The sequence below is a fragment of the Zootoca vivipara genome, chromosome 1 (assembly GCF_965207765.1).
Source record: "Zootoca vivipara chromosome 1, rZooViv2.hap1.1, whole genome shotgun sequence".
In the NCBI taxonomy this organism is placed as follows: Eukaryota; Metazoa; Chordata; class Lepidosauria; order Squamata; family Lacertidae; genus Zootoca; species Zootoca vivipara.
In genome coordinates this window covers 70679284-70693914 of record NC_142582.1, presented here as the reverse complement: position 1 = coordinate 70693914, position 14631 = coordinate 70679284, and the positions used below count along the sequence as shown (strand labels likewise).

General features: G+C 40.6%; 1 protein-coding gene across 6 annotated transcripts in view; it reads left to right on the top strand.

Annotated features, from left to right (window-relative positions):
• Positions 1-14631, top strand: part of HIPK3 (homeodomain interacting protein kinase 3) — a 62459-nt gene that overhangs the window by 14448 nt on the left and 33380 nt on the right. For all 6 annotated transcript variants that reach the window (XM_035118360.3, XM_035118350.3, XM_035118306.3 and 3 more), the window contains exon 2: positions 7044-8145. In XM_035118360.3, coding sequence (XP_034974251.1) covers positions 7046-8145 — 1100 coding nt within the window. In that variant the 5' untranslated portion in view covers positions 7044-7045. The remainder of the gene's footprint in view (positions 1-7043; positions 8146-14631) is intronic.

Here is a 14631-nt window from a genome sequence, read left to right as displayed (position 1 = left end):
CATGGCCAACAGCCAGGGCTTGTGGGAGTTGCTGTGCAGCAACATCTCGACAGCCACAGGTTAGCCGCCCCTGGCATAAAGCTTTACCAAGAAAAACGCACACACCCTGCACTGATATCTAGACTCTAGCTGCATTTTCTTTCAAATGGGAGTCTCCCTTAATCACACGCAACATGGGAAACAAGAGTCCCTTTGCGGTGTATGGATGCCTGCGGAAGGAGCTGGAATCTCGGTGCCTGCTGTTTTGTCTTTCTTAATCCCTCCTACCTTAAGCATCTTTCTCCCAATTAAGCTCACCTGGTATTGGAGCTTGGCTGAGAAAAAAAATAGTCCTGGGACTGATGGGAATTGAGTGGTTTGAACATGCAGGGGAGTCTTTAGAACCCTCTTCGCCATTGCTCCATTTTTCTTGTTGCATACCTGTTTATTGCTATGCAACAACAGCAAAACAAGTGGGTTGTTCATCCCATTTGATTAAAGTTATAATTACATGTAATGCCATATTTATGTTGGGTTGTTTAATCAGTTCTACAGTATGTATATAATAATTATGTTTTTGCTAAATTCTTTTTGGAACAGATGACCCTGAGAAATAACAAGGCCCAGTAGACCATATGTGCTTGATTTTAAAACAATGTATTAGATCAGCACTCATTATACATGACCATGCAGAATTTTATTTTTGTTTTGACTAGTTTGAGGTGGGATACTTCAGTGAAAGAGCATATGTTCTGAGTGCAGGTCTTAAGTTTTAATCCTGCTGAACTCTGTTTATAAAGGATCTCCAAGTTTCAGAACTTGTAAATAACTCTCTTTGCTTGAATTACTGGATGAATACTGCAAGTTGGAAAAACCCCATAACAATTCAGGACTAGATGGACTAATGATTGAATTGTCTATAAGGTAATACCCAACATTCTAAAATGTTTACAGCAAAATATTTTCTTACTAGGATCATGTCTGTCAGATGTTCTACTTCTATACCTACCATTCAAATTCAGATACACACACTTGTAGCTTTCTATTTAAATCAACTTGGGACATACATATATACTGATTTTTATACCATCTTATCTGTCATAGCTTTATCTCCAAAGCATCCTGGGAATTGTAGTTTGGTGAGAGTGTGGATAATCTCTCTCAAGATTTCTCTAGCCATATTTGCACAGTTACAATTCCTGTGGTTCCTCAGAAAGAGTTACTGCAATAGTCCATGTTGTAGATACCATGTTTTGTGTGTCCTTCAGTAAATTACTTTCTTCTTATTACAGAGCAGAAATGTATTTTAAGACAGATGTGTTAGTTACAGAACAGTGGCTTTCTCAGTTAGATAAAGTGTAAACTTGGGATGCCTTCTCTTATTTCAAGGATTAGATAAGAAAGCAATGGGACTATGAAATGATGTCTGAAATGATAAAACTATATGTAAGGAAGGTAAAGTAGATGGGCACTTCTCAATGCTTGACAAATGGTTACTGGTTTTTGTAAAAGAAAGCATACTGTTTTGCCTAGAATTGATTTTGGGTGAAATCCAGCATTGCCTGTGGATGTGAAGAGATTTTCCCTTCCTCTCCCCCCCCCACCGTGATCCCCAACCTTTCAGAGTAGATTTGTTGTGGGGTGGGTGGGAGGGAGGCTGGAGGGGGAGGAGAGAAAATAGATGCCTTGCTTGTGCAAGCCAAAGTCCATTGCACAAGTGGGGTTCCACAACTGGGTATCCCTCTCCCCCACCTCTATGTAATAAAATGTTAAATTAAAAAAGAGAGATCCAGACAGTCATAGGTTTTTTAGGGTAATGTTTGGATATTGATGTCAGTTGCCGGCTGATTTTCTTGGATGTTGATTAGAGGCAAATGGACATACAGGCCACACCCTGTTTTCAGGCCACTTCCGGGGTGGTAGAGATGACCGTGTGCATGCTTGCGTGTCAATTGGACATGTATAAAATAGTCGCTGCCTGTACTATATTCGACTTAAGATTCTGTTAAGGTATTTAATTTTCCCTATAGTGGTAGTGGTGGTGTGAGATTCTGTCAGGAACCAGAATCAGGAGTAAAACACCCAGAGAAGTTAACTCTTTATTAAAAGAAACCAAAACAGTGCAAGCCTAGTGATCAAGCAACTCTTCCCCATAGGTCTTACCCCAGTGAGGCAGTTGTGAGGTCCGAAGGTCCGCTCCTTCCCACTGTTCTCTAAGGCACCTCTCCTGGTTCCTTCCCTAGGAGCCTAAGACTCTGTCATCTTGACTCTCCTTGCTCCGTCCTTTTCATTTATCTCTGCATTCTGGGAGACCATGGGGGAAGCGGAGACTCCCTGGATTCTTCAGCCTGCTTGATCTCTGCCTTGCCTGCCCTCTTCTGCCTCTGATTTTGGGCTGCTCTCTGCCCCAGCCTCTTCCTGCTCACTAAACCCTGTTGCCTTTTCAGCTTCTGACACCTCCTCCTCCTCCCAGTCTGCTCCCTTTTCTGCCTCTGACCACTCATCATTGTCCTACCACCAATCCCCTGGCTCTAAGCCGCCTTCCCCTGGGGGTTCCCCAGGTAGTGCCTCCCACCATTCTCGGCATCCTGGCAGTCCATAACGTCCTGTGGCAGAGTTACCACCAATTTCTTCCTAGAGTTGCTTTTGAGCTGTTTTATATAACAAGCTCAGTTGGCAGAACATGAGACTCTCAATCTTAGAGTTGTGAGTTTTGGGGGAAAGATTCCTGCATTGCAGAGAGTTGGTCCCTTCCAACTCTTATGATTTTATGACTAAAGTGGTTACAGAATTAGTTTTCCAACAGAGGTGCAGTGTGTTGGGTTGGTTATACAGAGACTAGGGGATGATTTCAAGTGTCATCACTTTTTGAACTTGAGAAAAATTAGTTTTGGCTAATAATTTCTGGAAAGAAGATTTTTTCATTTCTGTTTTTAGTGGAGATCATATGATTTGTATATTAGCATTAGTGGTATATATTTACAGAAAACATAAATTCATGTCTATATGTATGCAGAAGAGCCAGGTGCAACTCCTTACCGGTAGGAAACGGAGGGTTTTCTTTTGGTAGAATAAACTAGAAAGCCAAACTGCCTTTTATTCATGAAATTTAGAGTGTTGCAATTAACTTCTTAGTCTGGCAGTTTCAGTAGTTTCCCATCTAACACAAGTGAAAACATTTTTATTTTTCTTCTGCCCTTTCCCCTGCGCCACAACATATAGTAGCAGTTCCTATTTGATTGAAATGGGATTGTCCCCCTCCTCATTCTGTCTAGGAGCTGTGGAGCATCTGTAACCCCTGGATTATGGGACATAATAAACATAAATAACAAATCCAGTTTGAGATTACTTTGCATATAGTTTAAGAATGATTGTTTAAATATTTTTTGTCCTTGATGTGGAGATACAATATAGCTTGTCAGCAAATGGATAGTAGCCATTTAAAGAGAAGAAAGTCATAGGATAAATTGTACTGGTTCAGGTGATTGGGAATACAAAGCAGGCTAATGAAAGCTTTCACATTCAGGATAGAACGAACCATATTTTGTATGAACTTGTGGATTGTTCTTTACTAAAGTTATTTAAAATATGCAAGGATTAAACTGCTTCAGATCATGGTTTAATAATGTAACTTTAGGGGAAATGGCATTTATGGGAGTGTGAGAGAGGTCTAGAAATTGATGCATGGTGTGGAAAAAGTAGAAATAATTTTCTCTGCTACTCTCAGAAGATGAAAACTTGGGGTTTTACAATTAAGTTGATTTAGAAGTAGATTCACGGTCGGCAAAAAAGTACTTCACTCAACATACAATTAGCATGCGGAATTTGCTGTCATTGCAACTGATTACATGAAACATTGCATGTACCGTATTTGTTCCATATTATTTTATACTGATGCAGCAAAGAAACAAGAGTTTGTACTCTGTATAATATTGGGACAGTCAGTTCAGTGCATGCATGAACATTATCAGCTATTTGTCCAAAGAGTCTTGCAAATGTATTCTTCAATATTTGTCAATATGAATTATAATGCAAGGCTTTTTCTGTGAATTGTGGTAGATGGGTTACTTGACTGTTGGGGACAGTGGGGCTTTGAACTCAGCTTTTGTCTTTTTCTTCAATTTGTATTTTATTATATTATTATTAGTTGGCATTTTATTTTAACCCTTGAATTACAGACAAGTGGCTCCCTTAGCTCTTTCTCAATCATTCCCCCCTTTCATAGAGACACACTCACCAGCTAAGCCAAGGACACCTGTAGCCCTGCTGGAAATGGGGAGCAGTCTACTTGGCTACAGCCTTAGTAGGGTGGAGACTACTCTTCCTGGCTTTTCTGCACACAAGAAGTTCCACTAGTCGTGGATCTGTACATACTAGAGGGAAGAAACCTGCTTTTCACCAATCTGCTACAAGAGTCTTCTCTTGAGCCACTTAATGCATGACTTGTGGGCTTGCAGAAGCTGTGGGAAAGGCTTTGTTGGTTCCTGTGTCCTAGGGCTGATTTGCTCAGTTGCAGCCAGTTTTTCCACTCTGCTTTTTGCACATCTGCTGTGAGAAGGGATGTCAGCCGATGGGCAGCTGATCCATGATTTGGTGGGAATGGCTTGGTGGGCCAAGGTTTGGCCCCAGGGTGAAAGTTCTTTACCTCTGTCTTAGAGACTCAGGAGTAAAGAATGTTGCTTAATCATATACTTAATGTTGTACTGCAGTGCTATATGTATTTCCTTTTTATTTTGGTAACTAAATTTCAAAATATAATTTAAAAGAGCATTTAAAAAATAATGAACAATCAGTAATGGAAAGAGAGGAACAATTTTGTTACTGATAAAGAAATAGTAATGTTTTAATTTGTTGCTAAGTATTTAGTGGTTGTTGTATTAATCTGCCTTCATTGCGATGCTTGTATGTAATAAACTCTGCTTACAAACATAATTTGGGACCTGTTGTGTTTACAAAATATGGCAATTAATTTCCAAGCTGTGGTTTGTTTTGAGATTTATTTATTCTAAAATCTTTAAAGGTACAATGCTTTAAATTCATTTTATCTAATGATTACTCTAACTAAACACTGGTCAACCATGTATAAGAGTATGCTGGGAGCTCTCTGGTAGTACTTCAGCAGCCCAGAAAGATCTCTATCTCTTTGGTAGAATGTGATGGAAGTATAGTGTTTGTCAAATGTGTGTTATTAATAATAAAAAAATTGTCTGTGGAATGCTGAGGTAGAGGAGAGTGAAAGGTGATTGGTTAGGTTTTCCCCCCCCTTGATGTAGTAAGGCTTGTTTTGAAATAGGTGGGGAACCTCTGCCTTCATATTATTTATAATGCAAACAATTTCACTTTTCTTTCTTGTTGAAATTGTCTGCATTTGCATTCTCAGTATTTCACCTTTAAGAAAGTACCATTCATCTTGGACGCCCTTCTCTTTGAATATTGCTGCCCAAGGGATCACATCCATTAAGCTTTTTGAAATCAGCCTTCTTAAAGTCTGGAGTGGATGTCTAGTTATACTCAATTTTCCCTTGCCTGTGTATAATGAAACCCAAGAGGCCACGACCACTTCCTCCCAAGTTTCCCAGTACTTCTCCTTCGTCAATCAACTCCTCCCTGTTGGTGAGGGCCAGGTTCAACATAGACGAGCCCCTTGTTGCTTCTTCCACCTTCTGGAAAATGAAATTATCAGTGAGGCATCTGAGGAATTTGTTGGGCCTTACAATCTTGGCAGAGTTTGAGTTCCAAAAGATATCAGTGTAGTTTCCCATGACTACTATATTTCTCCTTTTTGAATGTTTGGTAGTCCTACCTGTTTGTTATCTGGTTTCAGATGAGTGTTATAGTACTATTTAAGTACTTTTAATAATATACAAATTGACTGAGTACCTCTGTTACTTTCTTGCTTTTAAGTTTGACAGGGCTTGCAATTGAAGGTCATATCAAGGCTCATTCCATTCGGGGCAGAGCAGCTTTGGCAGATATCCTCAGATCTGTCAATGTCCAAGAGATTAGCAGGCCAGCCATGTGGTTGAGCAGGTTCACATTTACAAAGAATTATTACTTACCTAGTTACCATTCAGGCAAAACCTTTGCTTAGGTGCTGCAGAATTGCTTTTCTTGAGAAGGGTGTCTGGATTCAAATTTTCATCCCTTCCATGTGTAATATATTTTTTGTGTGCCTACAAGTTGTGGATACGTACAGTACTTCTGGTGTTAGCTTCACTTGGAATTTTGAAAACATGATCGCTGCTGTCATGCATCTGAGTTGAGGAAGCAAGTTGAAAGAAGAAACTAACTTTAACCATTGAGAGGTTCCCAAATGGTAACGTGTTTTATAGTAATGAATTGCCTTATGCAGTAGATGCTTCTACTATATTGATAAAAGAGGACCTTTAAAAACAAAATTCTGTAAGCCAGGAGAATTCCAGTTTAAATCTCTTCTTGCCTGTGAATGTAGCTTCACTTCTCTGTGTTATGGAAAATAGTAATATTGGACTTTCATTTTTTTGCTCACAAGTGTGCTGCTATCTGTAATGAGTGACGAACCTTAAAACTGCAGGTATGGGTAGATTGTTCCAGCAACTTCATTGTACTACCCCCCTTTTCAAGTTTGGGAGAAAGACTGTGGAAACCCCATGTTTCTGAGGCACCTGGTGCACACTGGCCTTGAAGGCGGCCAAACTAGCAAATTCCTCACACCAGGTCCTGGACACCGCAGTCTGACAAAACATTATGGACCATTGTTTGTAAAGAATACTGAGATAATGTTGAGCACAGTTAAGAAAAAGGTATATAAATACTACATTCCTGAATGGTTGCTTGCTCCCAATGTCTTTGTAGTTAATCCATTGTGGTTATTTCAAACAAAATTTATTACTAGTACAGGGAAGTGAGCAAAAATGAAATAAATCCAAGTATACAGAAGGACTTGCAATTTTGTGTGTGTGGCATGAGCAAACTCCAAACAAGCACAGAAAAGTTTTAACATTAATTTAAGTTTTATACTTAAATTATTAGGAAACAACTGCCAAAGTTTACTGACATTTTTTCCTTTCCCCCTCTTCTTTCAGGTATGGCCTCACAAGTCTTGGTCTATCCACCATATGTTTATCAAACTCAGTCAAGTGCCTTTTGTAGTGTGAAGAAACTAAAAGTGGAGCCAAGTAGTTGTGTGTACCATGAACGAATCTACCCACGGATCTATGTGAATGATAATTTTTTTGGAATTGCTCAGCCTCCCAGCAGTGTTGGTACTTTCTTGCAGGCTAGAAACCTATTTGACAGACCTCAAAGAGAGACCTTTTTGTTGCAGACTAGTGCTGTTGCTTTAAAAAATATTGCAGGTGCTACAGAGATATTAGCAGTGCAGGCACAGCAACCTCAAGTGGAAGCACCTTGGACTGAGATACAGGAAAGTGGGCTAAACGTCCTGGACCGCCCCCAGCGATGTGGACTGAAGCGTAAGAGTGAAGAGTTGGAGAATCAGAGTGGCGCAATGCAGATTGTTGATGAACTGCCCATAATGCCTGCAATGTTGCAAACAAACTTGGGAAACCCAGTGACGGTTGTGACAGCTACTGCAACTTCAAAACCAAGTGGTACCAATGGAGATGGAGATTATCAGTTAGTGCATCACGAGGTGTTATGTTCTGTGAAAAATACTTATGAGGTTCTTGATTTCCTTGGGCGAGGGACTTTTGGACAAGTGGTAAAGTGCTGGAAAAGAGGGACAAATGAAATCGTGGCAATCAAAATTCTAAAGAATCATCCATCTTATGCACGCCAAGGACAAATAGAAGTGAGCATATTAGCAAGACTGAGTACTGAGAATGCTGATGAGTTTAACTTCGTGAGAGCATATGAGTGCTTTCAGCATCGAAACCATACTTGCTTAGTTTTTGAGATGTTGGAACAGAATTTATATGACTTTCTGAAACAAAATAAATTTAGTCCTCTTCAGCTAAAAGTAATACGGCCTATTCTGCAACAGGTGGCCACTGCACTGAAAAAACTAAAAAGTCTTGGTTTAATACACGCTGACCTCAAACCAGAAAACATTATGTTGGTGGATCCTGCCCGGCAGCCGTACAGAGTTAAGGTAATAGACTTCGGATCTGCTAGCCATGTATCAAAGACTGTCTGCTCAACATATTTGCAGTCTCGGTACTACAGGTATGTAGCTTTTTGTATTTATTGTTTTTCTGCCCTCTGATTGGTATTTTTGAAGCTTTGACTTTGCTCCAGTGTCTGTAATTTACTAAATTGCATGCTAAGCATGTTGATTTGGATAAGTCTTGAATTGAATTATATTTTTCATTGCTCCCTAGAATATTTACCCCATTAAACAGAGTGTAAATAATTTTGTTTTGGTTCTGCACAGAAATCCTAATCAGCATAACTTCAGTTTTAGTGTCATGCATAAAACTGGACTATCTGACTTTTAAAGTGGATTATGAGGTGATAATCTAGAAGAGGCTATGCTATTTTTGAATTCTGCTTTGTATAGCACAATTCAGAAAATGTATTTTGTGTGCACAAGATGGCCTGGGAGAGAGAAAAAAGTTGATATAAACCTGATTTTATCCAGTGGCGTAGCGTGGGTTGTCAGCACCCGGGACAAGGCAAATAATTTGCGCCCCCTAACCCGTGGATTTTAGCACTTGAGTCTCTTCCACTAGATTACTTAAAGAAACCCTTACCCCCTAAGCACATGTATTATTTGTTATGAAAATATTGATGTAATTAAAGTAAAATGCATCTAAATACAAGTTTATTTTTGATCCTGGCTACGCCCCTGATATCACAGCTTCTATAGCCTACATATAGTAGGAGTATTTAAAATTGTCAAACTGATCTGTAGTTGTCAAACTGATCTGTAAAAGTCGGAGAATGTGTCCTCTTTTTTGCTCTTCAAAATATGGCAACCCTAGTGGGAGAGCAGACACTGAACATTTATACTAACTTTGTGTTTGCTAAGGGTGAGAATATAGGGATGTGGGTGGCGCTGTGGTCTAAACTAGTCATCCCCAAACTTGGGCCCTCCAGATGTTCTGGACTACAATCTTCCCCAGCCACTGGTTCTGTTAGCTAGGGATCATGGGAGTTGTAGGCCAAAACATCTGGAGGGCCGCAGTTTGGGGATGCCTGGTCTAAACCACAGAGCCTAGGGCTTGCCGATCAGAAGGTCAGTGGTTCAAATCCTCGCAACGGAGTGAGCTCCTGTTGTTCGGTCCCTGCTCCTGCCAACCTAGCAGTTCGAAAGCATGTCAAAGTGTAAGTAGATAAATAGGTACCGCTCCGGCAGAAAGGTAAACAGCATTTCCGTGCGCTGCTCTGGTTCGCCAGAAGCTGCTTAGTCATGCTGGCCACATGACCCGGAAACTGTCTGCGGACAAACGCCGGCTCCCTCAGCCAAAGAAGAGCGAGATGAGCGCCGCAACCCCCGAGTCGTCCATGACTGGACCTAATGGTCAGGGAGACTTTTACCTTTAAGGGTGAGAATATGAAACTAAAAGAAATAACTGATAAATTTGAAGAATGCAGTATGCCTAAAAAGAATGGTGTTTCTGAAAGAAATATGCATTGAAAAAGCAAACTATTGATCAGTATGTTACAGAACTAAGGAGGCTGTGTAAGAACTGTAGTTTTGGCGACTTGAAAGACTCTCTGATAAGTGGTGGAAATTGAATTATTTGTGGAATCAGAGGTAATGTTCTCAGACAGCAGCTGCTACATGAGGGAGACCTGTCAGGTATATGTGGGATAATGATCCAGTTCAAGAAAATGGAGAAAAATAATTCTGAAATAGCCAGATTCTCCCAGCGCCACAGAAATACATCATGGTAATGTCAGAATGTCCAGCTATTGTAGTATTGCTAGTGGGTAGCTTCTCATCAAGGTTATGCACTAGATAAAAAGGAAGAATTCAGTGCTGAAATTCTTCCATTAGTCTGTCTTCAGCATGTTGAAATTGCTAGATATCCAAATTCATTGCGCCCTCCACAACATTTGTGCAAACAGTCCTCTTCTAAATCTGAGACTATATATTTCCGCAACCCCTCATTCATCTCAATAAGTGAACTACTATACTTAGTTGAACTACACTATGGGCTAAATTCAGTGACTATTTAAACTGGTACATAAACAGTAACAAGTAAATGATCAATTGCCTTGATTTTAATAATAATAATTTGTTTTCTTAATCATTCCAGGGTAAAGAATTATAGGTACTATCATGTCTCAGTGAAAGCATATCAAAGACATGATCCCCTTAGGAACTGAGTTGGTTTTTTGTTTTCTGTTTCTTGGTCACATGCTTCAGAAATCTCAATCCAAAGAAAGAAAGGAAAATGCATATGAAACTTACCGATCGAAAGGCTGCAGCAACAATATTTGCTGGAAACAAGTTTCTGGGTAGGCGGGAACCAAAAAAAAAGGGAAAAGAGAAGAAAAAGCCAGGCAGGGAATGGATCCGATTCCAGCCAGGTGAGGCGGGGGGGGGGGCGGCGACAGCGAAGGAAGGGCGGAGGGCCCGATCCCCTGCGCGGCCGACAAGGGTCTGGACTCTCTGGAGGTGCCTTGCAAGGGTCTGGACGGAGGCTGGAGCTCTGCAGGCGCCTGGCAAGCGTTAGCACGGTCGGGAAAAGCACGAGCGGAGAGGGAGACTCTCCGCCCGCGCGCTAGTTTAAAAGTGGCCCGGCCACGCCCCCCACCTCCAGCCACCCGATTGGCTGGCTGGTGATGACGTGGCCGGGTTCCCCCCCAGGGGGCGTAGCCAATGTCCACGCCCCCCCAAGGGGAGGGGGCAGTCCTCTGCTCTTTTCCCTGCCAAAGACAGACGGAGGGGGAAAAAAGACGGCAGCTGCTTCTGAGAGGAGAGAGAAACAAAATGGTAGCTTCTAGGGGCGCGTACCGCGCCCTCCCCAGGTGTTGCGCCCGGGGCTTCTGCCCCCTTTGCCCCCCCACGCTACGCCTCTGATTTTATCTTATAGTCACCTTATAGCTAAATCTTTGGTTGAAGGGATATGAATTCAGCAAACATACATGTTACCTCTTGAAATTTGAGAGTACTTTTTATTTTGTGTAGTAACTATTATGCAAATATTGTGGGTGATATCCAGTGGTGCCTTGTATGCCTCCTTCCAGCAACTCCTGTAGCCAAACTGATGCTAAACGTTTTGCCCTACATTCCTTTGGACCACATCAGTGAGACTAAGAGAGGGATCTTGTCATCTGGGCAGCCCAGGATCGTTATGTACATTGGCCAGGCTTGCGCCCCAGGGAGGCCACTTTGGTGCTGCTAATGCAGCGGTTTGACTTAACCCACAGAGGCATACTCCATTGTCTCTCGAGACAGATGGATGCCAACAAGTGTCAAATGTTAGTCACAACTCAGTGTAGACCAGGCATGGGCAAACTTGGCCCTCCAGATGTTTTGGGACTACAACTCCCATCATCCCTGGCTAACAGGACCAGTGGTCAGGGATGATGGGATTTGTAGTCCCAAAACATCTAGAGGGCCGAGTTTGCCTATGCCTGGTGTAGACAGATAGAAATCAATGGACTAACCTAGGATTTTTTAAAAATACTGCAGGTTGGCCTTAATTACTTTGGGTTGGATCCAGATTTGTTGGAAGCAAAACTTTGTTTAACTGGTCACTTCCGTGGGTGGAAGGAGGGAGAAGGTGAGTTTTGCCGATTCCTCGATCACTGTACCTTCCCCAAACATGCGGATTATGGGGGCAGTGCCCGCTGGAACTGTGTGGCAGGTAGTACTGGGGCCTGAAACAGAACAGGATCCTGAGCCACAAACTGCAGCTGCTCTTTTGTTCACAGAAGGACAAGTCTGGATCTAATCTTAAAGGTATTAATGAATTTAAATTCCTGTGGGATAAAGTCTACATGCTGGCTAAAGCTGGCAGAGTTGCTAAAAAATAGAAAGGTGTAGAAATATTTTTTACAGATATTAGTGATTGATTATTTGATAGCAACTGTTGAAATGGCTGACATAAGGAATGGTGGAAATGTGCCTGCTTCAGCTCCACTTCTGAAACAAAACAAGTCTGCTTTGGAGTATTAGGATACCTATGTGTTTTACTTCGAGGTCCTCCTGAGTGGGGGAAATTGAACAGAGACAGGAAGAATATGAATTTTTCATTTTTCATTTCACTTTTAATTAATACACAAGGCAGTTTACAAACAGAAGAAACAACAAAATATACAACACACATTATAATATGAACCCTTGTTTTAAAAGAAATAATGCATGAAGTGTTGAAGACATAGCTCTGTTAGATTCCTCATCAGCAGACCTGATGTACCTGGAGTTCACTATGGAGAGATTTTTTCAGTCATAGCACAATCTTTATAGAATCACCCCCACTCGGTACTAAGGCAAATGGCAACACTGGCGTTTCAGTGATTGCTAAATCTCATTAACTTTTTTTCCATGGCTGTTAGTATCAATTGGTGGAATCCATTTGTTTTATTTCTGCTCTGGCCTGTTGACTGGTGTATTATTTTCGATTGTAATTTTAACGTATTTATTCTATACTGCTTTTTAACTTCAAATGAAAGGCAGTGGATAGATATTTTAAGTAAAAACAGCAACTATAACAATATGGAATAAAGCATTTCAATTGCTCAAAAGTGCCATATGAAGGATGAATAGATTTCTCTGAATGTAAAGTGGGGTACTTGAAAACTGAGGAAGTTCATGAACTTGGATATCTATATAATGCTGGCAGAAAATATTTTAGTTATCTCTCTTCAGTCTTGCTATCAGCTTTGTGAAGCCGGTACATATGAAATCTATAGCTAGCAAGGGGCCTAGTGGAGCCGTGCTGCTATTGACGTACATCTGATGAAGTGGTCTGCAATCCCTGAAGGCTTATGCCATAATAATGCTGTTGGTCTTTTAGATTCTACAAGCGCAACAGTCTGACAAGGGTTCACCTCTGGAAATCTGGGTATTTTCTGTGCCATATGTGTTTTACCTGACAATACAGGTTATCTGCAGGAGTTCTGTTCTGTTTTGTTTTTAACTTGAAGCCATGCTAATTAAGTTTTCTGTTTTTTAAAGCTGTAAAAATTATTTCAAATTCCTGAGTACTAGAATGAGATGTTCAGGATCCAGTTTCAGATGTTTTTAACCACTGGTGTTATCGGGAGAGAGCAAAATATTTTGTTTTGTACAAATATTTATATACAAACTATTTATGTACTTGGTTGGTGACTAGGATTAGATTAAAGATGACACGACCAAGGTTAGTTTATAATTTAAAAAATAAATCTGTTTTATGGTCAAAACTGTACTTGGAGGACTGATAAATGAATATCATTTCTGCCCTTTGTATTAAAGTTGAGTCTTAAGGGGAGAAATTCAGTGTGGTTAGGCTAAGCGTTCTGATAATCTTTCATGATAAAGCTCAGCAGACATTGTTAAAGCAGATAAGCAGGTGTTTTTACATTTCTAGCTACATTTTTAGTTCTGAAACAAAATATATTTATACATGTGGTATACTATATGTAGTATTTGTGAGCAAAAGCTTCCGCCTTTCATATTTTTTCATCTTGTCATATGCTGATATGATTTAGCTATCTTTTTATAAATGAACAATTCCCACAACCCTTGATTTAGCTGTTATTCAAGGGATATTGTGAAATTATGTATATTCATGTTGTATAAGTGGAAACACATAGTTCTGACCATATTCTACTCATTGATGAAAGAAGCAGCGCATGAGAACCAGAACAAGATTCCTCTGTAAACAACTTGAGCTGGAATGTGGCCTCAGATGTTATTCTATCACTTTGAACTGTGCATCACTGAAATGTTGTGGGGGATATCTTAAAATAGGCAGGGGGTGGTGGCCAGAAACTGTTGACTACTATAGATGGTGAGGCTGTTTCGCTGGTGCAGTGAAATAAGCCAGAAGTACATGCTGCTAAGTGCGTTCATTTGCTCAAGGTCAGCATGCTCTAAGTCAGCTGCTATGCTTTTAAGCCTAGTTACTGTTAGGGAAGAGGCAGGGGTTACTACATGAATTAAAGGCAGCTTTTTAAGATAAGGGGCTGAATTTCAGCAGATAGATTCAGCACACAGGAAAATTTGGGGTGGTGTTTGTGTGTGGTTGGTTTGGTTTTTTCTTTTTTAGTTGAAGCCTGAATTATGTGGCTTGGCTCTACTGTTCAGCTGGCTGGTGTCGATGTAAACAAACTGTGAATTGTAATTACCAAGCATGCTGCTGCTTGGCAGTTACTTTACTGTTTAGCATTTGTGCTTTCTCAAGCGGACAATTTGAGCTGACACCTTTTTAATTTTCCACTTTAGAACTATAAACCTCCTAGGGCGTCCCCAAGCTTTTTCACTTGTGGTATATTGTGTTCTTGTATGTTTGTCCCGCCTCATATTAGAGTAGGTTTCGATACTTTCAGACCACTCAGGTGGGTATCTATCAAATATTATATGCTTTTAAAAAGTTGATTTGCTGATACATTCATGTCCTTTTTCTGCCTTGAGTCACTCTGTCTGGAGTTATCTCCTGCTGACCCAAGCAATCTTTCAAGTGGAATTCAGATATGGTTACATCAAGCAGCATTAGCATCTGGTATTCTTTTCTCTCTCTGTGTAGCTGTTAACTTTACTTCACTGGAGAG